Here is a 27,355-nt window from a genome sequence, read left to right on the forward strand (position 1 = left end):
ATCGTCGAGATATGGGAACACGTGTACCCCCAGCCTGCGAAGTGCCGCAGCTACTACAGCCAAGCACTTCATGAACACTCTGGGCGCAGAGGCGAACCCAAAGGGTAGCACACAGTACTGGAAGTGACGTGTGCCCAGCTGAAATCACAGATACTGTCTGTGAGCTGGCAGTATCGGGATGTGCGTGTAGGCGTCCTTCAAGTCCAGAGAGCATAGCCAATCGTTTTCCTGAATCATGGGGAGAAGGGTGCCCAGGGAAAGCATCATGAACTTTTCCTTGACCAGATATTTGTTCAGGGCCCTTAGGTCTAGGATGGGACGCATCCCCCCTGTTTTCTTTTCCACAAGGAAGTACCTGGAATAGAATCCCAGCCCTTCTTGCCCGGATGGCACGGGCTCGACCGCATTGGCGCTGAGAAGGGCGGAGAGTTCCTCTGCAAGTACCTGCTTGTGCTGGAAGCTGTACGACTGAGCTCCCGGTGGACAATTTGGAGGTTTGGAGGCCAAATTGAGGGTGTATCCTTGCCAAACTATTTGAAGAACCCACTGATCGGAGGTTATGAGAGGCCACCTTTGGTGAAAAACTTTCAACCTCCCTCCGACCGGCAGATCGCCCGGCACTGACACGTGGATGTCGGCTATGCTCTGCTGGAGCCAGTCAAAAGCTCGTCCCTTGCTTTTGCTGGGGAGCCGAGGGGCCTTGCTGAGGCGCACGCTGCTGACGAGAGCGAGCGCGCTGGGGCTTAGCCTGGGCCGCAGGCTGTCGAGAAGGAGGATTGTACCTACGCTTACCAGAAGAGTAGGGAACAGTCTTCCTTCCCCCATAAAAACGTCTACCTGTGGAGGTAGAAGCTGAAGGCTGCCGGCGGGAGAACTTGTCGAAAGCGGTATCCCGCTGGTGGAGCTGCTCTACCACCTGTTCAACCTTCTCTCCAAAAATATTGTCCGCACGGCAAGGCGAGTCCGCAATCCGCTGCTGGATCCTATTCTCCAGGTCGGAGGCACGCAGCCATGAGAGTCTGCGCATCACCACACCTTGAGCAGCGGCCCTGGACGCAACATCAAAGGTGTCATACACCCCTCTGGCCAGGAATTTTCTGCACGCCTTCAGCTGCCTGACCACCTCCTGAAATGGCTTGGCTTGCTCAGGAGGGAGCTTGTCCACCAAGCCCGCCAACTGCCGCACATTGTTCCGCATGTGTATGCTCGTGTAGAGCTGGTAAGACTGAATTTTGGCCACGAGCATAGAGGAATGGTAGGTCTTCCTCCCAAAGGAGTCTAAGGTTCTAGAGTCTTTGCCCGGGGGCGCCGAAGCATGCTCTCTAGAACTCTTAGCCTTCTTGAGGGCCAAATCCACAACTCCAGAGTCGTGAGGCAACTGAGTACGCATCAGCTCTGGGTCCCCATGGATCCGGTACTGGGACTCGATCTTCTTGGGAATGTGGGGATTAGTTAATGGCTTGGTCCAGTTCGCCAACAATGTCTTTTTTAGGACATGATGCATGGGTACTGTGGACGCTTCCTTAGGTGGAGAAGGATAGTCCAGGAGCTCAAACATTTCAGCCCTGGGCTCGTCCTCCACAACCACCGGGAAGGGGATGGCCGTAGACATCTCCCGGACAAAGGCCGCAAAAGACAGACTCTCGGGAGGAGAAAGCTGCCTTTCAGAGGAGGGAGTGGGATCAGAAGGAAGGCCATCAGACTCCTCGTCAGAGAAATATCTGATGTCCTCCTCCTCCTCCCACGAGGCCTCACCATCGGTATCAGACAGAAGTTCACGAACCTGTGTCTGAAGCCGTGCCTGGCTCGACTCCGTGGAACCACGGCCACGGTGGGAGCGTCGAGAGGTAGACTCCCTCACCCGCGAAGCTCCCTCCGCCGACGGGGAGCCTTCCTGGGAGGCGACCGCAGTCGGTACCGCAAGCGGCACCGATGTCGGAGACCTCACCCCGGGCAAGGGGCCAGCCGGCGCCTCACTCGACGGTACCGGTGGCGCAAGCACCCCCGGTACCGGAGGGGAAGGGCGCAACAGCTCTCCCAGGATCTCTGGGAGAACGGCCCGGAGACTCTCGTGCAGGCCGGCTGTGGAGAAAGACATGGAAGCCGATGCAGGAGTCGAAGTCAGAGTCTGTTCCGGGCATGGAGGCTGTTCCGGGCTGTCCAAGGTGGAGCGCATCGACACCTCCTGAACAGAGGGTGAGCGGTCCTCCCGGTGCCAATGCCTGCTGGGTGCCGACTCCCTCGGCGACCCAGAGCTCTCGGTACCGACGCGGGAAGGAGACCAGTGTCGATGCTTCTTTGACTTTTTCAAACGAAGCATGTCACCGGAGCTTCCCGGTACCGATGAGGAGGACGTAGAATCCAGCCGTAGCTTCCTCGGGGCCGAGGCCGAAGAAGGTCGGTCTCGGGGGGGGGGGGGGGCTGTACCGCAGGAGCCCTCAGGGTAGGGGGAGACCCACCCGAAGGCTCACCGTCACCAGCAGGGGAATGGACAGCCCTCACCTGCACTCCAGACGAAGCACCACTGTCCGACATCAGCACTAGTGGAGGTCCCGGTACCACCGACGCCGACGCAGCCTTCCGATGTCTCGGCCCCGACGATGCAGAGGGTCGATTTCTCGATGCAATCGATACAGTCGCGGCCGAGGGCGGAGGTCTTGACGCTGTCGACGTCGACGCACTCGATACTCCCGGTGCCGATGCCGACGAAGAGCACAAGAAAAAAACGTTCCACTGGGCCAATCTCGCTACCCGAGTCCTTTTCTGTAAAAGGGCGCAAAGACTACAGGCCTGCGGGCGGTGCCCAGCCCCCAGACACTGAAGACACGACGCGTGCCTATCAGTGAGCGAGATTACCCGGGCGCACTGGGTGCACTTCTTGAAGCCGCTGGGAGACTTCGATGACATGGGCGGAAAAATCACGCTGGCGAAATCAAAACTCGTAATTGCGGTAAGGCACCAAAAAGAGGGGGAGAAAAAAACTCGACCCGAGGCCTCAAAGGGGCCTACCCCGAAAACAAAAGAAAACTTATCGGGGCCAAAAAACTAGAAATACGGGGAAGGGAAAAAGACCGAAAGGCCCTTTTCCGAAATCCCTTTTTTTTTTTTTTTTAAAGCGAAAAAGTCAAAAGACGCGCGAGGGTCAACTTAAGGGGCGTGAACGGCGCAAACACGACCATACCGAGCGCAGACAAAAGAAGACTGACGAACACGAGCCGGTTCGGGCAGGAAGACGGCCGCGCATGCGCGGTGCGCATGGGCGCGCGAGGACTAGCAAAGGCCTTTGCTAGTGAAGTTCCCGATTGGAGGGGCTGCCGTGGACGTCACCCATCAGTGAGAACAAGCAGCCTGCTTGTCCTCGGAGAAAAAATAGTAAATGTTGAAAAAGAGCTGGAGCAACGAGTGTCAGCGCTCGAAGATGCGGCACCGACAATGGAGATAGAAATTGAGAAGCTGCAGAAGCAGGTGAAGGGAATGGCAGAGAAAATAGATGATCTAGAAAACAGATCTCGCAGGGCGAACCTCTGTATTATTGGGCTCCCAGAAGAGGTAGGAGACAGGAACCTTATAACGATTCTCGAGAAGAACTTGCTTTGTCTGACTCGTGTGGGCCTTTGTGCTTAGAGCGGGCTCACCGCGTGGGTAAACTACTGGAGGGCCGCCGAATGCCACGTGCAGTTCTGATCAAAATCCACAATTATACTCACAAAGTGGAAATATTGAGAGGATATCGAATGAAGAGAGATAACTTACAGTACAACGGTAACAAGATTTTAATCTTCCAGGACTATTCCCAGGCACTACAGGAGCAGCGTAAGCAGTTTACTCCCCTGTGCAAACAACTGCATGAGAGAAAGATACGATTTTTGCTGCTGTACCCGGCAACCCTTAAAATCCACAATAATGGTCAGTGGCAGACCTTTACCGCTCCAGCTGCTGCAAAGACTTATGTGGACCAATTATTGGATAAGTGAAATTGTTTTTGCATAAAGAAAGGGAAGATACTATGTGAGTGAAGGGGATATGATATTGGGTTAGTTGCTGCTTGGGTTGCAGGGGATACATTGGCGGATCTTATATTGATAAGAGTTGGGAAACACATATCTGCCTAAGAGTTTGGAATATATAATGTATGAATCTGGGATGGGGTCACAAGTGTTAAACGTGATCTTGATATCTGACTCATTATGGGTTGGATAACAGAAGGGGTCAGTGAAGAAGGGGATAAAGAGCGGAGGGCAGAGGGATGGGTGGGAGAGGCGGGGTGGGAAAGGGGACGAGTAGGAGGCAACTAGGAAGAATAGTAGTAGAGTGGTCCGCGTGGGGGGGTAGATTGGGTGAGACAGTGAGAGACCTTTGGATATGGTAGGAGTATGATAACTGCAAGTCAGGAAGTAGAGATCCGGTCACCGGGGGGAGGCTGGGTGCCCCGGGAGTAGACCACGAAGTACTAAAGAAACATGCTAAGGATGCGAAGACTATAAAATATGGCTAGGCCCAAAAATAGAAGTGTTAGGATAGTGTCCTGGAATATCTGTGGGGTCACTTCACCTGTAAAAAGAACAAAAATTTTGCAGGCTTTGAAAAGACAACACGCAGACACAGCATGCCTGCAGGAGACAAGGCTATCATCAGAGGAACATAAGAAATTGCAGTGCTACTGGGTGGGGGAGGTGTATGATTCTCCCGCAAGTGGACGCCGGGGAGGTGTGGCAATTTTATTTAACAGAGCCCTGGCTTATACGGTGAAATTGCTATTTAAAGACACCGAGGGTAGATATGTGGGGTTGCAGGTAAACATGCAAGGACGAAATCTCCTGCTGGTAGCAGTATATGCTCCTGTGGGTACTAAATCTGCTTTGTTCGCACATCTCTTAAGAGAATGCCAGCGATACCCGAAATTGCAACTTGTCCTAGCGGGGGTTATGAATGTGGTGATGGACCCGGCTTTAGATCGCACAGGACAGGCCTCCCATCATTGTACGTAATTCCCAACAGAATTGGAGATGTTCACCACAGCTGTAGGGGTAGTAGACTCATAGAGACTGCTACACCCTGAAGAACATGAGTTCACACACATTTCGAGAGCGCATAAAACCCAAGCCAGATTGGATTACATATTTGTAACACAAACCATTTTTCCCTATATCTTAGAGGCCACGATGGGAACGGAGGGCATCTCGGATCACGTGATGATCTGGGTGGACCTGGAGTCAGTAAATCATGTACAGGGTGGGCAGAGCTGGCGGTTCCCCACATATTTAGCGTCTTCCACAGAATTTACTGATTACTTGCAGTCTAAGTGGCAGGTGTTTGAATCTACAAACGGCCAGCATTTACATGACCCGATGTTATTTTGGTCCACCGCTAAAGCGGTAATAAGAGGAGACATAATTTCCTATGTCAGTGGGTGAAATAGGAGAATAACAGCGAAGCTAGTGGAATTAGAAAACAAATTAAGGGAATTTAAAAAAGAGGTATACGAGATGCCCCACACAGGCAGTATATGACACCCTAATAGCGACTAGAGTAGCTCTCAATAGCTTAATACTTGATAGAACAGCCAGAATGCTCTTTTACCAGAAATACAGATTTTTCAAATTTGGTGAGCGAACAGGTGGCATGATGGCGCGCTTGGTTAAACGCATGCGGAGGTCTCACTATATATCTGTGGTCAGGGATGACAAAGGTTCTCTTTACACAGATTTATCTGAGATAGCGAGAGTTTTTCAGAATTATTATGCTAATACATATGCACAAGAAGCTCCACAGAGATCAGAGGGAGAGATGGCGGATTACCTAGACATGGCAGAAACACTAAATGCACCAGTCTCTATAAAGGAGCTTCTAAAGGCAATCAAAGCTTTGAAATTCTCCTGAGCTCCAGGCCCGGATGGGTATACCGGGGAATTTTTCAAACTATTACAGAAGCAGGTTGCAGGCCCGCTGTTAGATTACTACGCAACTATAGTGGAAGAGAAAAAGTTCCCACAGCACGCTAATGCAGCATTGATTAGTCTCATTCCTAAGATGGGAAAAGATCTTTCGCAGCCAGGGTCATATAGACCAATCTCTCTGATCAACGTCGACATTAAGATATTGTCTAGAATCTTGTCTGAGAGATTGGCGCGATTGATACCTCAGATAGTGAAAGGAGATCAAGTCGGATTTGTGCGGGGCTGACAGTCTGTCATCAATGTAAGGAAACTATTGGTTGCTATGCTGCAGGGAAGGGCCGCTGAAAGCCCGTACTTAATAGTAAGCTTAGATGCAGAACGAGCATTTGACCGGGTGGGGTGGCCTTTCCTGTTTGCGACCTTGAGATGGTTAGGGATCAATGGCTGGTTTTATGATGCGATCCAAGCAATGTATTGTGACCCTCAGGCCAGCCTACTGGTGAATGGGATAAAAACAGATCCTTTTCATATGAACTGCGGTACCAGACAGGGCTGTCCACTATCCCCCTCTATTGTTTCTCTTAGTATTAGAGCCGTTATTATTCATGATACCAGAGGATGAGGGAATAAGGGGAGTGCGGCTACCCGGAACGGCACTGAAGGTACTCACATATGCGGATGATCTTCTGGTGCTTCTGAGTGAGCCGCAAGGATCGTTAGTCAGATTACTTCAGGTAATAAAAGAGTATGGCGCTTGCTCGGGTTATAAGTTGAATCCATCAAAATCGCTAGCCCTGCCACTGAGTGAGACGATCCAAACTAATTGGACTGGACTGTTTCCCTTGACATGGGCTACAGAGCAGCTTATTTATCTGGGGGTGACTATACCAGTTGATCTTACTAAACTGTATACTAAAAAAATGTACTTCCATTACTTACAGAAACAAAAAGAATGTTGGGTCTTTGGGCAGACTGCCCCTTAACGCTGGTGGGAAGAATCTCCCTATTTAATATGTTGCTAGCACCTCGCTGGCTTTACATGTTTCAAATGTTACCCTTAGCGCTGAGGCGTAAAGAGGAAAAGGCCTTGCACAGAGCATTACAGGGTTTCCTGTGGAAGGGGAAGCGCCCCAGGCTGCCTCTTGCAGTGTTGCAGACACCCAAAGAACACGGTGGAATGGGATTGTTAAATGTTAAATACTTATCAGTAGCTTGCTTCATGAGGCACATGAGAGACTGGCTAGTAGAGACTAATGACTTTTCTGATAGAATAACAGAGGTAGCCTTAGTGCCGGACATTCATCTTAGTTGGCTGCTCCACACAATACCTGGCAAGCAAGTGAAAGAGTTGGTACGTAATCCACTATTGCTGTCTGCTAGAGCAAACTGGAGATGGCTTTGTCGGAGGCACGGGTTCTCGGAGGCGAGCACCCCATACTTACCTCTACACAGAAACCCGGATTTCCCAGCTAGTAAAAACTCTACAGTATTTAGGCGATGGGAGGCAAAAGGGATAAAATACCTGAGTCAACTCGTCACAGAAGAAGGAGTTATAAAATCCTTCTCAGATATCAAGCAGTCGTTTGGACTGTCAGATGCAGACTGGTTTGCGTATCTACAAATACATCATTACATTGCATCTTTGGATTGGACTACCTTGACGGAAGATGTGCAGGATGTTTTAAGTGATGCACTCACACTAGGTGCGACTACTACTATACCTTTGCGTTTCCACCACAGATACCTAAAGGATACGACAGAGGAACTGAACTTTAAACAGCTGACCAGTGCTTGGGCAGAGGACCTACAAAATATTTGACAGAAGAGCAATTTTGCGTATACATGCGCAATATTCAAAAACCAGCAGTCTTCCAGAGGTACTGGGAGCTGCAGTACAAGTTTGCGCTCAGACTCCATATCTCACCAAGGAGAGCCTGCAGAGCAATGTTGGGTTCGGATGGGACATGTCCGAAATGCTCACAAGAACTAGCCACACTGGAACACATGTTTTGGCATTGCCCATTTATCCAAGCCTTTTGGAATCAGGTTGTGGATACAGCAGCTAAGCTCTGGAAACGGAATATTCTCATTTCATCTAAGATGCTTTTTAACGAATACCAACTGGGGAACCAACCCCCATCAGGCTTGACTCACTTCTTACATAACTCTATGCTGATGGGGAAAAAGGTGATACTACTCTGCTGGAGAGAGGGGCATGGTCCTCTCTTGAGTGTGTGAAGAACGAACATGATAGACTTATTAAAGCTAGAACACTGTAACTTGCACAGGACCTTCTCTGCCACTATCAAGCGCCAGTTTTACACTGTATGGCACAGATTCCTGACTACACTTCACCCAGTTGCGCGAAGGAGACTTCTCTACCGGTAGAATTTAAACACTGTTGGCACCCAAGGGAGGTGAGGGTACCGTGGGATGGGTAAAGGGGAGGGGGGAGGGGACAGAGGGATATGGAGGTAAAATGCAAATTGCTGCACATGGGTATGATATTAGGACATTTACCATGGTTTAGAGCACTGTCACAGGGCATAATTCTTCATTGCTGCTTGTTAGTTAGCAAACAGTTTTATAGTTACATTGAGCTTTGATATAAGTACTATGCAAAGTCATGTTTGTTGATGTCTATTTTGATGCAATAAAAATGTTTGAACATATAAACAATATTTATACATGAACTGATATAGGCAGTGCATTTGGCTGGAGCAATTTTGTACATCATTTCACATCTATAGCACTCCCCCCTTAATCCCACATTCAGCCATGTGAGCACAGCAACAAACCAGTTCCATGCTGTTTTTATTCACTAGATTGCCAATTTACTGAAACCATTTACTAAAACCAGAAAATGTTGTAGGTAGTTCATGGTGCCCTATGAAAGAAAGTGGCATAAAGGCTAGCTATAGGAAAACAAGCTGTTTACTCCTCCTCTCATCATGACCTTGAGCTCTGGGTTTAGCCTTCATTTCTTCTGCACACTTTGCTTGTAAGATCACCAGCTAATATTATTATTATTTATTGCATTTGTATCCCACATTTTCCCACCTTTTTGCAGGCTCAATGTGGCTTACAATGTATCGTTCTTGGTGGAGAACAGATTAGAAATTATATCATAACTAGTAAAAAAGGCCCGTTTCTGGGTGAAATGAAACGGGCGCTAGCAAAGTTATCCCCCCCTTCCTCGGTCTCCTCCGAGGAGTGGAAGTAAGCCTATGTAGTTCACTGTAAGCAAGGAAGGCAATTAGGGCAATCTCTGTTTCCCCTGCGCCGTGCAGCCGTCATTGCCATACACTCAAAGTAAACCTATGTAGTCCACTGTAAGCCAGGAAGGCAATCAGGGTAATACTACTACTACTATTACTATTTAGCATTTCTATAGTGCTACAAGGTAATATCTGTTTCCCTTGCGCCGTGCAGCCGTCATTGCCATACACTCAATTCAAAGCAAACCTGTGAGGTGCTGCATCCACGTTGTCGTTCATCGTCCTCCCTTCCCTCTCGTAGTAGACAGGAGTGGTAGTAAGCCTATGTAGTCCAGTGTAAGGAAGGAAGGCAATTAGGGTAATCTCTGTTTCCCCTGTGCCGTGCAGCCATCATTCCCATATACTCAAAACAAAGGGAACGTGTGAGGTGCTGCATCCACGTTGTCGTTCTGCTGTTGGCGCAGCGGGATGGTGAGCGCGAGCAACTGTGAACATCGGTGAGGAGGGTGAGTGAGGGAGGACTCAGGGTGGGGTGATGTCCAGCGGAGTTTGGACAGGAGGGGGCCCGGGGGGGGGGGGGGGGGGGGGGGGAGGGAGAGAGCGTGCTGCTGCTGCGGGTCCAAGGGCGGGGCTGGAACTTGGAGGAGAGGAGAGGGAGGGCGGCGGCCAACAACTCAGGCTCCAAGGGGCGGCGGCGGTTCGGGAGAGGAGAGGGAGGTTGGCGGCGGTTTTTTGAAGGCGGTTGGCAGGGGGAGGAGTAGGGAAACATGCGGAGTGTGTTTCCCTACTCCTTCCCTGCCTGGGTCGCAGTTTGTTGCTGTGCGTCGGGCTGGTGACGTCATCCGAGACGCAGCCAATCAGTGGGATGATCTACTCCATCTACCAGACCACCTTCGAGAGATCCACGGTTCCAGGCAGCCTCAGAACGTTGGAGGTGAGAATTATTATATAGGATGTTACATAAAGACCATGAATGACATAATAGTATATAGAACAAGCAGATATATGAAAAATCATTACCATATGATTTAAATGAACAATATGATCTCATGTACAAGGTCTTTGTACTTCAAGCAGCTATAACAGCACAGCAAGTCAAACCTTATTTTATTACACTGGTCCTTAAGTGGGTATTGTGGCAATGGGAAGTCAAGTGACTTGTACATAGTTACATGAAACACAAATGGGAAGAATTTACACTACAATTTTCAGTCTACTACTCTTAACACTAAGCTACTCCTTCACAATCCCTGCGTTCCAAGATAAATTGGGTGCGAGAGGGTGACTGGAATCCAACAGCTGCCTTAAAATACGGAGAAATTCTATTGCACTGTTAGCTTTTAATTTTTAAAAGGGAGCTAAGATTTTTATGTATTTTTATACAAACATCACTCTGCTCCCCAACATAAGCAGAGTTGTACAATATGGCCCTATTCCAACAACATACAATCCATGGAGAAATTACATCTTACCTAATTATTTTTGAGTCCCTACAAACTAATCCCTGCTCAGTCACTCTTCTGAATTGGAGGAATAATAAAGAATTAGGGATCCTTTTACTAAGGTGCGCTGAAAAGTGGCTTGCACTGGTATAGATGAGTGTATTGGGTGCTTGCAGTTCTATTTTTCAGCGCACCTGCAAAAAAGGCCTTTTTTTTGGGTTGAAAATGGATGAGCGGCAAAATGAAAATTAGCATACGTCCATTTTTGACCTGAGACTTTACTGCCACCCATTCACTTAGCGGTAAGGTCTCATGCGTTAACCAGGTGGTAATCATCAGTGTGCTTACAATTCCGAATTGGCGCTTGTTGGGCGAATGTAGACGCCTACGCAGCTTAGTAAAGGGCCCCTTAATTTGTCCACGCTCATAAAAAGTTATCAGTAGTAGAGATGGGTTTACAAAGCAAGGAAATCAAGATTGAACTCCCATTGCTCTAACCAGTATGCCTTCATTCCAAATTTTACACGGTAAGTTAGGGTTTTAAGATGTTAATTCAAAATTTGTAGGAAACTATTTATTTTAGCATTACTTTACTGCTTATGTTTTTACTCTAACTCTCATTAAACAGGAATAGGCAACAAATGTTTTAGCAATAGCAGCAAAGATCAAAACAGAAACTGTAGCAACCCTACGAGCAGCATACATTTGTTGGTTTGTGCTTTAACAGTTAAAACCAACAGGCTGTTTTTTTTAACTGATGTGGTTGAAGTCACACATCAGCACGATTACATTAACGTATAGTTAACAGTAAAGTTACTTTCGTCATGGGCACTGTCACAGCTTCCTTGGGAAGGGGGTCATACTCAAGAACATCCAACATATGAGCTATGGGCTCATCTTCAACTGCCACATTAAAAGGGAGAGACTTGGCCATCTCCTTCAAAAAAGAGATAAGCTCTTCTGAGGGAGATTTTCTCTTTTCCTAGGGTGGAGAGGAGTTTGAAGGTACATCAAGGGATCCCTCCTCTGAGAGGGCCTCTGTCTCCATAGCAGATGCCCAAGAGCGGTCTGTATCAGACTCAGCAAAATACGCCTCATGGGAGGGCTGGCTGACTCTGTGTCTGCCTCAGGCCACTGAACTCATGTCCAGACTCTGGGAAAGACAGCCAAGGAACATGGAGCATCCTCCCTTGATGAGCTGGAGAGGAGCACTACTTCTTCTGATGCAGACACCGGCACCCAAAGGGGCACTGGTGTCGATGAATGGATGTGTCCATGGGGGACACAGACGTCCTTGATGCCTCAGTGTCACAGTGAGCCAAGATACACAAACTCCTCCTGTATCAGGGCCCAATGCTGCTCCTCAGGGGCAGATGTCAGTGTGGTAACAGCAGGATCAACCCCAGTGTGGTGACAGCCTCTTAAGATGACAGAGTCAAATCAAAGGTCTGGTCCCAGTTCTAAGGAGGCTGTTGTATCAGCACCGGTTCTACGGAGAGGGAGTGGACTTCTTGGCACCGACACTTCACGAGTAATGGTGATACCGGTGTCATGGAGCTCTTAGCACCATATTTCAAAGAGAATCTGATGTTGGTGCTTCTTCACCTCCACTGACATTGTGGTCTCTCAGTGTGGATGAGGACAACCTCGCATCCTTCCATGTCCTCAGTATAGGATCCAATGATGTTCGACCCAACAAAGTCTTACTGACGCAGGCAAAAACCTCCTCAGTGACAGCGAATCCCCATTTTCCAATGCAGCTCCACCAGCCATGGGGATTGATGCCACTGTCAATGGACCGAACTTGAGCGTCAAACAGTCTCTTGCGCTGTACCTCTCAACTCTTCAAGGTCCTTTTTTGCATTTTAGGACAGAGTTTACAATTAAAGGCCTTACGATCAGATCCAAGGCATGGCAAGCACCAGATGTGAGGATCAGTCACAGACATGACTTTACTGCATCGAGAATACTTCTTAAAACCACTAGGAGTTTTAAGGGACATTGGGGAAAAAAATAGCTGTAGTGAAATCAAACAGCTCAAAATTTTTTAAGGAATTCCAAACCAATATAGATACAGCAGAATTAGAAAAGGTTCAAGGAAGGGCAACCAAAACGATTAAGGGGATGGAACACCTCTCATATGAGGAAAGGCTTAAGAGGTAGGACTCTTCAGCTTGGAAAAGCTATGGTTGAGGGTGGATACAATAGAGATCTTCAAAATACTGAGTGATGTAGAGCAGGCAAATTTTTACTCTTTCAAAAAGTACAAAGACTAGGGGACACTCAAGGAAGTTACATGGTACTACATTTAAAATGAATAGGAAGAAATATTTTTTTCACTCAACAGTTAAGCTCTGGAACTCAATGCCAAAAGATATGGTATCATTGGTTACTGTATATGGGCTTAAAAAAGGTTTGGACAAGTTCCTGGAGGAAAAGTCCATAGTCTGCTATTGATATAGACATAGGGAAAGACACTGCTTGTCCCTGGGATCAGTAACATGAATCTTGCTACTATTTGGGATTCTGTCAGATACTTGTGACCTGAATTGGCCACTGTTGGAAGTAGGATCCTGGGCTAGATGGACTACTGGTCTGACCCAGTATGGCTTACGAGAAGCTCAGGCCTAAGCAGGCAGTGGATCTGTGCCAAAAATAAAGGAAGCTTAAAGGGTTGGTAAACTACGAAACTAAGTAAGGAGAAATCAAAAAGGAGAAAAAGGTGAGGTCTTGCATACTCACACTGCAAAGACTGCAAGAGAAGAGGACATATAGGAAAAACAGAGCTGAGGAGAGCCGAAAAACATACATCTGCTCAGCTCCAAGGAAAAAGTCAGGCTGATAGTTCCTTGCTGTTAAGGTGGGGGGCAGGGCCACTTAGGCAGGGGCAACATGGGCAGTCGCACAGGGCTCTGCGCTCCTAGGGACCCCGCATCTCTGGTACATCTGTCCTGCTGTCTTGGAACACCTCCCTGCTCCGTACCTTAATGTGCATCCACATTTCAGTAGAGATCATCAAGCAGTGGCAGCAATTTTCATATCCTGTCAGCTGCCGAGCCCAGAGCCTCCTCGCTGCTGTGTCCCATCCCCTTTTGATGTAACTTCCTGCTTCCACAAGGGTGGGACGCAGCAGCGAGGAGGCTCTGGGTTCGGCAGCTGACAGGATATGAAAATCGCTGCCACTGGATGCATATTAAGGTACGGGGTGAGGTGGGGTTCTGAGAGCTCTAAACTTCCTTTTAAACTCTGATAAATTATGGCTTATGGTGGCGGGTGGGGGTGTGTGAGCGTGGGCCCCACTGAACTGGTCTGCACAGGGCCCCGCAACAATTGCTAAGACCGGCCCTGGTGGGGGAAAGGCAGTTCAGTGTGCCAAGGGCTTCTGGAAAGATCAGAATGCTAGCTAGTGTCCGTATTAGGCTCTGTCGGATGACATCACCCAACTGTGTTAAGTGCTGTCCTACTTGTCCCTCAGTAAAAACAGTTAACTTGAGACTTTATCCCCACACTCCATACTGTTGCTTTTGAAATATAACTGTCACAAAGTGTGCTGCTCTAGGCTAGGTGTGGTAACAAAACTTCAAAAGCCAGCATAAACCATTCCCAAGTAAAAACTTTACCAATAGACTCAATTCTTAATCAAACTATTCTTTAATTTAGAATTCATTACAAACAAAGAAAATCAACTTACAGCTCAGCTACTTGAAAAGGAAAAATTATGTTCTTACCTGATAATTTTCTTTCCTTTAATCATACCAGACCAGTGCAGACTAATGGGTTATATCATCTACCAGCGGAAGGAGACAGAGAAAATAGTTCCAAGTAAACTGCTCCTTAAGGGTATCGTGCAGCCTGGAATGTTCAGTATTTCGAATAGCCAAGCAATGGTGCTCTGAAGTCTAGAAGAAAACACAGTTAATACCAAACAGGCAAACTCTTGGAGCCAATATGCAGAACCTCACTGTTCCTGCTTGGCCAAAGGCAACTGCAACCTCCCCTCACAGTAAAGTAAGCAGGAGGGAATGGTCCATACTGAGCTTGCTCAAGCACATAGAGATCTAGCCCTGAATGCCAAGTAACAGGAGTCATACAGAGCTGGCACAACAACAAGTGGCAGGAGACTGAATAGAGAAGATGAAGTAGGCAGTGTTGTAGGACATCCCAGCATATTGAAGTGTCATGGAACAGCCAGGGATACCTAAAGGAAACAGCACTCTGACAGACATTAGCCAGGGAGGGCATCTGGACTGGTCTGGTATGATTAAAGGAGAGAAAATTATCAGGTAAGAACATAATTTTTCCTTCCTTGTCATCTATACCAGACCAGTCCAGACTAATGGGATGTAGCAAAGCAGTTTCCCAAACAGAGGGGGGGGGGGGGGGGGGGGGGGGGGGGGGGGGTGAAGATGAACGCAGAAGGTTGAAAAATCAACAAAGCTATACACACAGCAAAAAAACTGATCAGCAGAAAAGGATTCGAACATCTGAACCACCAGGCTACCAAAATGGAACAGAGTTAGACACTAGAAAAGGAACTGAAGCAGTAGGACGTAACACAAGTGTCCTGAGCAAAAGAAAAATTACATACCCCTGTCCCGAGAGTAGTAAAAGAAGCAGCAAGAGACACTCATGCCAAAGAACCCCCCTTGGAAGGAAGGCAACAGTCGTATCCGAGCAACAAGGAGAATAACTGTCTCTCCTAGACCAGGATCCACTTCTCCAAACACTGGCAGGACAAAGACTAACTCCAAAACCTGCTGGTCTGCCTTGAGTGCAAGATGATCGGATGAAGCGACCCTAAAAAACTACTAGGAGTACACAACCCCAAACAGTGCACCACACTTCATAGAAGAAAGGAAGCAAGGCCCAGGAACCACCCAGACCCGCGCCTAGTGAGAGAATCAAACTCCACAGAACAAGAAGAGACTCCAGAGTTGAGAGAACCAACTAACTGGAGCGCTAGTCTCTCCAGAAACATGAAGAAAAAGGGCAGCAGCATACCAGGGTACAACCATAGAAAGAGTACTCCTCAACCAGTTCGCTCTGGACTTAGGGATGAAAGAACAGAGCCAAGAGAACAAAAGAAGACAAAAAGAGAGTCGAGAGCCACACTGTGGAGAAAAGACCCCCAAGGTGCCAAGAGGTCACAAAAGCAGCAGAGACTAATTCAAACCTCAGCATTGGAGAAGCTTCTCGCCAGCAACCAAGAGGCTACGGCAAGAAAAAGATGCCACAGGAATGGTAGCTAACATGAGACAAGACAGCCTTGTCTAGCAGTCTAAACTGCGGTATGCCACAGCTGCTGAGAAGTTAATGTATCCAACCTGCAGAAAAAAACTGGGGTTGACCGACAAGGTGAAACAGTGTCCAACAGGCAAAGGTGAAAATATGCTCCACAGTCAGAGACTGAACTGTGCTCAAGGGACAGAAAAGAAGCTGTGCTCATCAGGCAGAGTAGGATCCGTGCTCAACGAGAACAAACGGATTTGCACTCAAAGCACACAAACTGAGCCACACACCACGGGCAGAGAAAGAGTTGCACACCTCTGGCAAAGATAGAAATGCACTGAACAAGCAGAGTATCAGACAGAGAATGAGCAATGCCTCACTGAAAGAGCTGGATGTTAGAGGTACCTGCAAAACTGAAGCTGCGGTAGCGATGGAACTGTGTATATAACGCAGACAAGGAGCTGCTTTCTACAAGTAAACAAGGAGCTGCGCTCCTGACACCAGCAAGGAACTGCGCTCCAGATGCCACCAAGGAGCAGTGCTCCACACTCCGACAAAGAGCTATGCTTCCTACGCAGACAACAAGCTGTGTAGCACCTGCAGTCACAGAGCTGTGCTCCACTTCACCCAATTTGCAGAGAAGAGTTGTGCTAAATATAGAGATGGAGCTACACTCAACAGGTGGTGGAGCTGTGCTCTGCACGCAGACAGGGAGCTGCGTTCCATATACAAAGAAAGAGCTGCATGCCACACACCGACAAGGAGCTGTGCTCCACAGGCAGACAGAGAGCTGTGCTCTACACGCAGACACACGCTGAGACCTGCAGAGAAAGAACTACACTCAACATGAGAGAATTGAGCTGTGTTCAACACGCAGAGATGAAAAGTTGCAGAATAAGCAGCGAAGGAACTTCACTCAACATGCCATGATAGAGCTGTCCTCAACATACAGCGATGGAGCTAAAGCCAACCTGGAACTGTGGAACTGTGCCCAGAATGCAGCGATGGAGCCGTGCCCAACATGGAACGGAAGAACTGCATGGAATAATGAAGCCGCACTCCACATGCAGTGATGGAGCTAGATTGTAAGCTCTTTGAGCAGGGACTGTCTTTTTTTGTGTATGGTGTGCAGCGCTGCATATGCCTTGTAGCGCTATAGAAATGATAAGGAGTAGTAGTAGTAGCTGTGCTCAACATGCAGCAACGGAACTGTGCTCAACAAGCAAAATGCATAGATGGCGTCCCAGGGAACAGCCAGAGAAGGTGCTGCCAGGAGGCCAACAGGAAAGGAGCACAACTTGTGGAAATGCAGACCTTGCGCTGCAGTCCCCTGGCCCACAGGAACTAAAGCTACAAGAAAAGAAAGCCCCATGCCCCAAGAGACACTTTCGGCCCTGATGTGGTCTCTGAGCCACAATGACCGCCCTCCTAGGCAACCGATATGGAGCAGCAGTCAACATAGAAAAAGAACTCCTGCCAAGAGGGAGGTAAGCATCACGGAGCTGGAATCCTCAGACCATAGGGAGCAAAATGCAGCCGTAAGGCAGTGAGGAACAAACAACTCTTGCCAGGCCAGGAACAAAGAGGAAGCTGGCCACTAACACCAAACTGAGGGAGAGTCAAACTCCAGACCTAGAACAGATCCACTTCTCTGCAGAAAAGTTGAGAAAAGCACACAGTTAAGAGGCGATAATCCAGATGCACAGCAATAGATCTGCTCAGCAGGAAATAACTGCGTCCCTTACAGAAAAAGGACGGAGTGCCAAATGTGCCAGGAGAGAGGCACCTGAAACTAGAAAAGGCAAAATCCGCCTGTGCCAGGCTAAAACTCCCACCTGAAGGCAAGGGAAGCAAGGAAGAGCTGTGGCAAATTAGTCCTAAAAAGGCACACTCCTGTAAAGAGACACTGAACTGAGTCCAAGCAAAAGACTGGCAAGAATGGTGCTCCCGAGGGTACTCGGAAGAGAGATTTGAGCTAGCAATTGCACACCAAGGGCTACATGGACCCCCACCAGAAGGAAAGTACCCTGCAGACAAACCAGAGCAGACAGGAGGGATCCACTGGGCCGAAAGAACCAGAACCTCCCTATGGAAGGGAGGAAAAACTGCTGCCAAAACAAGAATCAAATAGCAGGGGCGTCTCAAGCAAGATGCCAGAAGCAGCAGAGACCAGACTGTCTGGAAAAGAACTGATCAACAGCCGCATAAGGCTAAGAGGAATGAAAAAATAGCCTTGGACTGAGCCTGCAGCCAAAGGTAGCCAGTGAGAGACTTCCCCCACTTTGGAAATGGCAGACTAAGACCTCCGAACCGCAAAAGGTACAAGTTGCAGCAACGGGGCCACCCTCTGAACCAGCCGCCATCTAGGACCGTGAAGAGGAGAAAAACTACTGAGTTTTGTGATCCAGACATGAGCCATGTCCCACAAAAAAAAAATCAAAGCAACTGGTACCAGCTCAGAAGGGTTCAAGATCAGAATCAGATGCCGGCCAGCAAAATTCAAAGAAACTTCGCAAGCGGCCTCCTAGAATACATTGCCAAAGGCGGGGAAATAAATCAGGTAACAGGCAAGAGAAAGAAGGAAAAACAAAGTTTCTTCTTCTTCTTTTTTTTTTTTTTTAAACAACCTTCCTCACTAGTGACAGAAATTAATAAAGGTTTACCTCAGAGGCAAAAAAAGAAGGAAAAAAATAAGTTTCCTTTTTTTTTCTTTTATAAACAACCTTCTTCACTAGTGACAGGAATAAATAAAGGCTTACCTCAGAGGCACAACAGGCAAAAGTAGAGGCTGACAAAAGACGAATCACCAACGGAGATATAAGTCCAGCAGTCTTTATTAAAAAATTAAAGAGAAAGACCCGACACGGGCCGCGTTTAGAAGTAAAATATGCTCTCATTATAATTAAAATTATACTTTTAAAATCCAGATTATATGCCACCGTTCATTTTCAATTCGAATTTTAACCTAACCGATTTGCTAATGGTTTCATGCGGACAGACACATTTCAGAATATCTTTTTTAATCATACACTCATGGCTTAGTCATATCGAATATGGTTAGGTTTTTTGATAGGGTTTTTGCACATTAGTTTATATATCGCTATACTCCAATATATCACAATAACATATAGTTTTTGTTCTTAGTTTTTTGGTTCTCCTTTTTCACAGTCTTATTCAACATTTTGTGTACATTTATGTTCTTTTTTACTTCTTTTTGGTATATAATTTGTATTGTGCACTTTTATGATTTATCATTCAGTCATTCATTTTCATATTCAATTTTTTTAAAAGTTTCATTTTTCTTTTAATAAATCATATTCATGACATAATATCTACTTTGCATTTTTGTATACTTTGGTGTCATCTAAATACATCATTTATTATTATTTTTCATACACATTTTATTATTTTATTATGACTATATAATTTACAGTATTTTTCTCATTCATTAATGTTTCTGCAGACATAGCACATTTTGTTTAGCAGCAAAACATAATTAAACTATCTCAAAACAATGTTATCTAATTTGTTACCATTTGTTCTATGATTGCAGCTTTTAGAGTTATATTAGGCATTCCATTATTAAACTGTTTGTTTATATGATGTTATTGGTGTTGGTATTTATGATATTTTGATATTCATAATATTTGTGTTTCAATTTATTTTTAATATTTGTTTTAACCAAATTCTATTGAATGCCCCAATTTGACTGCCCCTATCGGACCGACCGTTCACTTGTCTATTAGATTGTAAGCTCTTTGAGCAGGGACTGTCTCTCTTTGTTAAATTGTACAGCGCTGCGTAACCCTAGTAGCGCTCTAGAAATGTTAAGTAGTAGTAAGTAGTAGTATTTGTATTATATCTTTAAGTCAATTATTAACATTTGTTTTTACTAAACGTTTTTGTTTATGACCATATTTTCATGTCTAGGCACAATTATGTTTGTTTATAATCTTCTAATTTTTTGATTGTTTTCTTATTATTTTTTATTCATAGAATTGACAGTTTGACCCCTAATGCAGATGCCTGCGTGCATCGAAACATGGCCCGTGTCGGGTCTCTCTCTTTAATTTTTTAATAAAGACTGCTGGACTTATATCTCCGTTGCTGAGTCGTCTTTTGTCAGCCTCTACTTTTGCCTGTTGTGCTTGCTCTTCGTAGAGGTTTTTCCTGTTCTACATTTTGGATCCCTTTACCTCAGAGGCCGAAATTCAGACATACCTACCACCACAGAAGAGAAGAACCCCACAGGGGAGACAAGTTACTCCATGCCACAATCAACCATCACCCTGCTAGAAAGACAGCCAGGGGAGGTAGGGGAGGGGAGGGAACCAGGGTCACTGGATATCACCCTAGCTGACAGATGAGGAACTCAGGACCACTGAGTATCATCTAAAACTAGCCCCAACACAGCTACCAGCACACCCCTGGCTCCACTGTCACCAGAAGAATCTGGGACAGGAACTACCAGCCAACAATCCAGAGCAGCTGCACAATCCGTCCACCATCCGCTAGGAGACAGAGAAAATACTGAACATTCCAGGCTGCACGATACCCTTAAGGAGCGGTTTACTTGGAACTATTTTCTCTGTCTCCTTCCGCTGGTAGATGGACATAACCCATTAGTCTGGACTGGTCTGGTATAGATGACAAGGAAGAATTGTTGCCTTCTGTAAACAGAGTCTGCATCTAGTCACCTCAGCGGCAAGGGGATACACAGATCCTCACCCCAAATGAGAGGAAAAGCTGTAATACTCAAAGGGGAAAGTGTGGGAATAGTGATGAATAATTTTGATGGCATACCAGTAGATTAAGGAGGGATCAACCCCTAGAAAAGCTGCTGGTCAAAAAGGTAAGCTATGAAGACTGTTCAGATGGCCCAGAAACTTCTACCAAACACCAGTTAGGAGCTGCAAGGGCATTGTTACTATCTGCTAGAAACACATAAATACTAAACACCTGAAGATGTGCAGTATCCTTATAGGGCAGGGATCACAAGTTTTGTTCTCTGTCCCAATCTGCAGGTCAACAGGCACAAACCCAGCAGTTCTGGACTGGTCTGATATGGACATCAAAGAAGCTGGCAAACATTTTCCACCCTCAATATGCACGGTTTTGCAGAATGTGTCATAAACATGTATACCTCAGCGCCACCCATGCTATGTTCCCAACATGCATCTTTTCTAAACATGGATATCTCAACATGGTCAGCATACACACATGTACATTGCAGCCATTCTAAAATGATTTCCACATGGATCACTACCATAAGGCTTCAAAATAATACCCTTAACCCACAGACAGACAGCAGAGTCAAAACAGATTTTGAATAATAAAAATTCAGTGTGCCTTAAGAAAAGTGCACTGTATGCAGGAAACTTACTATCTATATTCTTCGAGAGGCATAGTGGATCTTATTTGCCTAATACTGATTCCTTTTTATTTCTTGAGAGGTGTGTACCTGGGATATATCTGAAGCAGGATTACTCCTTTCACAATCAAACAAAGAGTCTCCAGGTGGCATTTCTAGAGAAAAGCTGCTGAGGGAACTGACTTCTGCTTCAGACATGTTCTGTATTTGTTCTTGGGTGCAGGCCATCTCCAATATGCTTCTTTCAGTATATTTTGCAGACTTTTGATTTTGTGCATCTTCAAATTCTGACTGGTGGTACATGTCTAAAAATAATATGATATCAGTTATTTATATTTACAAATATGGATACTTTTGAACAAGACAGACTTCTGCTAAATAAATGAGAGAGCGCATCATTTTACCCCGACCTAACAGCTCGATATATCAAGTTCTTTTCCATAGGCTGGGAAAGAAACCTTAGTGGATCAGTCCCTTAAGCTTTCATAAATAAGATTCAAAAAGTAGCAGGAAAAAGAACAACTTCTTGAAGGCTGTACAACACAAAGCAACAAAAAGAAGCTAGAGGACAACAGTGAAAACTGTACTGTCCAGCAGCACAACAAAAGGAGCTATGTGTATCACCGTCATCATCTCAGAGTCATTGCTATACCACTTGAAACAAGATTTCATTTGATAAAAGTGGTAGAGAAAGTAAAGGAGTGTACAGAATAACAATTGTAACATTTACCTTCTTTCTGCCTGCCCGTGAGCTTCCATGTCAGCACACAGTCAATCATACAGTCTTCCCCACTTTGCAGCAGTTACAGCTTTAATGACAGAAGTCACTCAATCATTTTTGCCACTGAAGGGCAAATAATGAGCCAATCATGATGTGCCAAAAAGCAAAATGTTGTAAAAGATGATATTCAGAATATATTCAGCTGCAAAATAAAATATTTGTCATAGCTGAATAAAAGATATTTGGAGTATAAAGCAGGATCAGCTTTATACTGAATATATTTACTCCTACTTAGAGCAGCCATAAGTCTAAAAACCTCACTGGCACAGCTGTACAGCCCCATTACTTTCTGTGGACTACTTTCTGGTTGAGAACATAGGTTGCTTCAATTGCCACCTTAATCCAATGAACCAGCGAGGACTTAGAAGTCGCCAGCCCCTTATGTGGGCCAATAAAAAGTGCAATCAAATGATCAGATTTCTGAAGGGAATTAGTGACCTCTAGATAACAGATGAGAACCTTGTGAACATCTAATTTATGCAGAGCATCATCTGATTTCCTTTTAGAAAAACTCGAGAAAAGAAGGAAGGGAAACAAACTGACTCACATGAAACAGAAATGGGAAAATTAGGTTCTTACCTTGGTAATTTTCTTTCCTTTAGTCATAGCAGATGAAGCCATTACGTATGGGTTATGTCCATCAACCAGCAGGGGAGATAGAGAGCACTCAAACTTTCACAGTGCCCTCTTGGCCAGCTAGCTCCACTGCCTCTTCAGTATTTGAAGCTTCCAAAGCAGTATGGCAAACCAAAATGGGAATCACAAGAGCTTTCCTCACAGCGAACGATGGCCCATCACAAGGGCATGAACTCATAAAGGAGGGAATGCACATCCTCCTGGAGGGAATAAACTCATCCTCATTATTGTATAAGTGGAGGGGAACACACGCGCCTCCTGGAGGGAATCACACATCCTCCCAACACACTGGAGGGAATGAACTCATCCTCCTATTTATAGAACTGGAGGGGAACACACGCGCCTCCTGGAGAGAATCAACACATCCTCCAAAAAACACATGCTGGAGGGAATGAACACATCCTCCTAAATTTAAACTGAACATGAATCCTGAAGATTGTTTTCCAACTTTCTCCCAAGGAAGGAACTTCAGGAAATTAGAACAGAACCTGAAAAACAGATTCACAGCATACAGACAATCATACAGGGAGGGCTCATGGCTTCATCTGCTATGACTAAAGGAAAGAAAATTACCAAGGTAAGAACCTAATTTTCTCTTCCTTGTCATCAAGCAGATGAAGCCATTACGTATGGGATGTAACAAAGCAATCCCTAGATAGGGTGGGAACAAGCCACACCACGCGCTAGCACTTGTGCACCAAAACGCGCATCCCTCCTGGCAGCCACATCCAGCCTGTAATGTCGGGCAAAGGAGAGCTTAGAAGCCCATGTTGCTGCACTGCATATCTCTTGAAGAGAGAGTGCTCCAGTTTCAGCCCAAGAGGAAGAAATCGCTCTAGTAGAATGTGCCTTAAAGGCTACAGGCGGAACCCTGCCAGCCAGCAGATAAGCTGAAAAGATAGTTTCTTTGAGCCAGCGGGCAATAGTGGCTTTAGACGCTGGAGACCCTCTGCGAGAACCGGATAGCAAAACAAACAGATGATCAGAAGTCCTGAAAGAGTTAGTAACTCGCAGTTACTGCAGCAGAGTCCTGCGCACATCCAAAAGGTGCAGCTGCCCAAAAGATTCTGGAAACTCTTCCTCTGAAAAAAGAGGGCAAGAAAATAGGCTGGTTTAGGTGAAAGGCTGAAACCACCTTAGGCATAAAGGAAGGCATGGTCCTAACCGTGACTCCGGACTCTGAAAATTGCAGAAATGGGTCTCTACAGGACAGCGCCTGGAGCTCTGACACCCGTCTCGCCGAGGTAATGGCCACCAGAAAAACGGCCTTCAGTGTCAAATCTTTCTCCAATGCTCGCCGAAGCGGCTCAAAAGGAGATGCCTGCAGGGTTTTCAAAACTAGCCCCAGGTTCCAAGCTGGACAGGGTGCTCGCACTGGAGGTCGGAGCCGAAGCACCCCTCTAAGAAACCATGCCACATCTGGGTGAGCAGCCAAAGACACGCCTTCCACCTTACCATGAAGGGAGGCCAACGCTGCCACCTGCAGGGAATTATAGGCCAAGCCTTTTTGTACACCTTCCTGCAAAAAGTCCAGAATCGGCGAGACAGGAGCCCGCATTGGAGCAATGGCTCTGGAAGCACACCAAGACTCAAACAGGCACCAAATCCTGGCATAAGCCACGGAAGTGGACCGCTTGCAGGCTTGCAGGAGAGTGGAAATAACTTTATTGGAATAACCTTTATCCCTCAATTGCGCCCTTTCAAGACCAAAGCGGCCGGCATCCTCCATGGCTACCGGTCCCTGAGTCAACAGGTTCGGTACCAGAGGTAACGGCAGAGGAGCCTCCAGGAGCATCTGTCGGAGGTCTGCATACCAAGGTCTCCTTGGCCAATCCGGGGCGATGAGGACCACTTCTCCTGGGTGCAGCCGAATCCGCAAGAGCAGGCGCCCTATCAAGGGCCATGGGGGAAACACATAAAGTAGACCCGGAGGCCAGGGTTGAGCCAAGGCATCCAACCCCGCCGAGCGAGGATCTCTCCGTCTGCTGAAGAAGCACGGGACTTTGGTATTGGCACTTGTCGCCATTAGATCCATCACGGGCTTGCCCCATTTGGCACAGATCTCCAGGAATACTTCGCCTGCCAGATTCCATTCTGCTGGATCGATCTGATGCCTGCTCAGATAATCGGCTTGCACATTGCTCTGACCTGCAATATGAGCTGCCGACAGACACTGAAGATGCAGCTCAGCCCAGTGGCAAATCAGTTCGGCCTGCGCGGCTAGTGCTCTGCACCTTGTTCCGCCTTGTCGATTTATATAGGCCACCGTTGTCGTGTTGTCCGACATCACTCTGACAGCCAATCCTTCCAGGGTCACTTGAAAGGCCAGAAGTGCCTGAAACACCGCTTTCAACTCTAGGCAGTTGATGGACCACTCCGACTCCTCGGGTGTCCATAGACCCTGGGCATGCTTCCCCTTGCAGTGTGCGCCCCAGCCCTTCAGGCTGGCATCTGTTACCACTAGGCACCAAACGGGGAGCGTCAGCGGCATTCCTCGCCGCAGCATGCTGTCCGAGAGCCACCACTCCATGCTGAGACGGGCCGCAGGGAGCCAAGTAAGTCTGCATTGGTAATCCTGAGAAATAGGAGACCATCTCCGGAGTAGGGAATACTGTAGAGGTCTCAGGTGCGCTCTCGCCCAGGGTACCACTTCCATCGTGGCTGTCATCGATCCCAGCAGCTGGACAATGTCCCAAGCTCGCGGGCGGGGCATCCTCAGGAGCAGACGGACCTGATTCTGAAGCTTGCACCGCCTTAGCTCGGGTAGGAACACATAGCCCGAGACTGTGTCGAACCTGGCCCCCCAAACTCTAGAGATTGTGAAGGGGACAGGTGACTTTTGGCCATATTGACGACCCAGCCTAGAGATTGCAGTACTGAGACCACTCTGGCTGTAGGTTGTAAGCTCTCTGTTGCAGAGTCTGCTCTGATGAGCCAGTCGTCTAGGTACGGGTGAACCCTGATACCTTCTCGCCTGAGAAAAGCAGCTACTACCACCATTACCTTCGAAAAGGTTCGGGGAGCTGTGGCGAGGCCAAAAGGCAAGGTCCTGAACCGGAAATGTTTTCCCAACACCGCAAACCTCAGAAACTTCTGGTGCGGGGGCCAAATCGGTATGTGCAAGTAAGCTTCTTTCAGGTCTAGAGACGTGAGAAACTCTCCTGGCTGAACCGCCGCAAAGACGGAGCGCAGGGATTCCATGTGGAAATGCCGCACTCTCAGGGACTTGTTCACTTCTTTTAAGTCCAGAATAGGGCGAAAGGACCCACCTTTTCGCGGCACCACAAAGTAGATGGAGTATCGGCCGCAGCCTTGCTCGGCGGGAGGCACCGGGGTCACTGCCCCTAACTGAATCAGACCTTGTAAAGTCTCCTCCACCGCCGCCCGTTTGACGGCAGAACCGCATCGGGACTCCACAAACACGTCTCTTACTGGGGCGTTGAATTCTATTCTGTATCCATCTCTGATCAGGTCCAGAACCCACTGATCTGAGGAAATCTTGGCCCACTCCTCGACAAAGAGGGAAAGCCGTCCTCCGATGACAGGCATCGAGGAGAGGGCCGGCGCACCATCATTGAGAGGGTCGCCCCTGAACTTCTGGTCTTGAGCCACCGGCTGCGGAACGCTTGTCCGAGCGAAAGGAGTTCCTCTGCTGACCACGGGCACGTGAAGTGAACCCAGCAGAACGCCCCGGGCGGTACCTTCTAGCTTCACGGAAGCGAGGTCTGTACGAGGAGTGGACCGCCTGGCCCTTAGAGGAAGGCCTCTGCCTATCTTCGGGCAAGCGCTGGGGTTTTGGATCACCCAGGCCTTTCACAATTTTCTCCAACTCCTCACCAAATAGGAGAAGTCCTTGAAAAGGCAACTTCACCAACCTTTGCTTAGAGGCCATGTCCGCTGCCCAGTGTCGTAGCCACAGACGACGGCGAGCCGCCACTGCTACTGCCATTTGTTTAGCCGAAGCTCTGACAAGGTCATAAAGGGCATCAGCCAGAAAGGACAAGGCCACCTCCATCCGCGGAGCCACATCCAAGAAGGGCTCCGCTCCATCTCCGGGCTGAGCCACTGCCTGTTGCAGCCAAGCTAGGCAGGCTCTCACAGCATAACAGCTGCATGCAGAAGCCCGAACAGTGAGACCTGCAATTTCAAAGGACCGTTTCAACGCTGTTTCCAGCCTACGGTCTTGAACATCCTTCAGGGCAACACCTCCTTCAACAGGGAGGGTAGTTCTCTTTGTCACCGCAGTGACTAGGGCATCCACTGTAGGCATTTGAAAACGAGCCATATGTCCCTCACGCAGAGGGTATAACTGCCCCATAGCCCTGGAAACTCTCAAAGGTCCCTCGGGGTCAGCCCACTGAGCCGAAACAAGCTCTAGGATGGAGTCATGCAAAGGGAAGGCCCGAGCAGCTTTCTTGGTACTAGCCATCCTGGGATTACCCGAGGAGGCCATGCCACTGTCAGGATCTTCAATCGAGAGGGCCTGCAGGGTATCTGAAATAAGCGCTGGCAGCTCATCACGGTGGAAAATCCTCACCGCGGAGGGATCATCCAGATCCTGTGGTAAATCCGCACCTGACTCTGGTTCCTCAGACCAAGAATGTCTGTCAGAGTTCTCCGAATCCTCACACCCCGACCACGGGGGGGGGGGGGGGGGGGGGGGGGGGGGAAAGGTGCACCACAATCTGAAGGGGAATTAACCCTTCTGCGCTTATCTTTAGGCCAAGCATCCGGGAAAAAAGCCTCACTGGGCAGTCCCAGGCCAGAATCCATCGGGGGGG

The 27,355-nt window shown here is 47.6% G+C and overlaps 1 protein-coding gene across 3 annotated transcripts in view; it reads right to left on the minus strand.

The window, feature by feature from the left end:
• CAGE1 (cancer antigen 1) overlaps window positions 1-27,355 on the minus strand; it is a 358,253-nt gene that overhangs the window by 290,642 nt on the left and 40,256 nt on the right. For all 3 annotated transcript variants that reach the window (XR_003942755.1, XR_003942753.1, XM_030208903.1), the window contains exon 2: window positions 21,248-21,462. Coding sequence is in view for 1 of the 3 variants with exons in the window: in XM_030208903.1 (XP_030064763.1) it covers window positions 21,248-21,460 (213 nt within the window). In the remaining 2 variants the exon portion in view is untranslated. The remainder of the gene's footprint in view (window positions 1-21,247; window positions 21,463-27,355) is intronic.

This window comes from Microcaecilia unicolor, chromosome 1, assembly GCF_901765095.1.
Source record: "Microcaecilia unicolor chromosome 1, aMicUni1.1, whole genome shotgun sequence".
NCBI classification, from domain to species: Eukaryota; Metazoa; Chordata; class Amphibia; order Gymnophiona; family Siphonopidae; genus Microcaecilia; species Microcaecilia unicolor.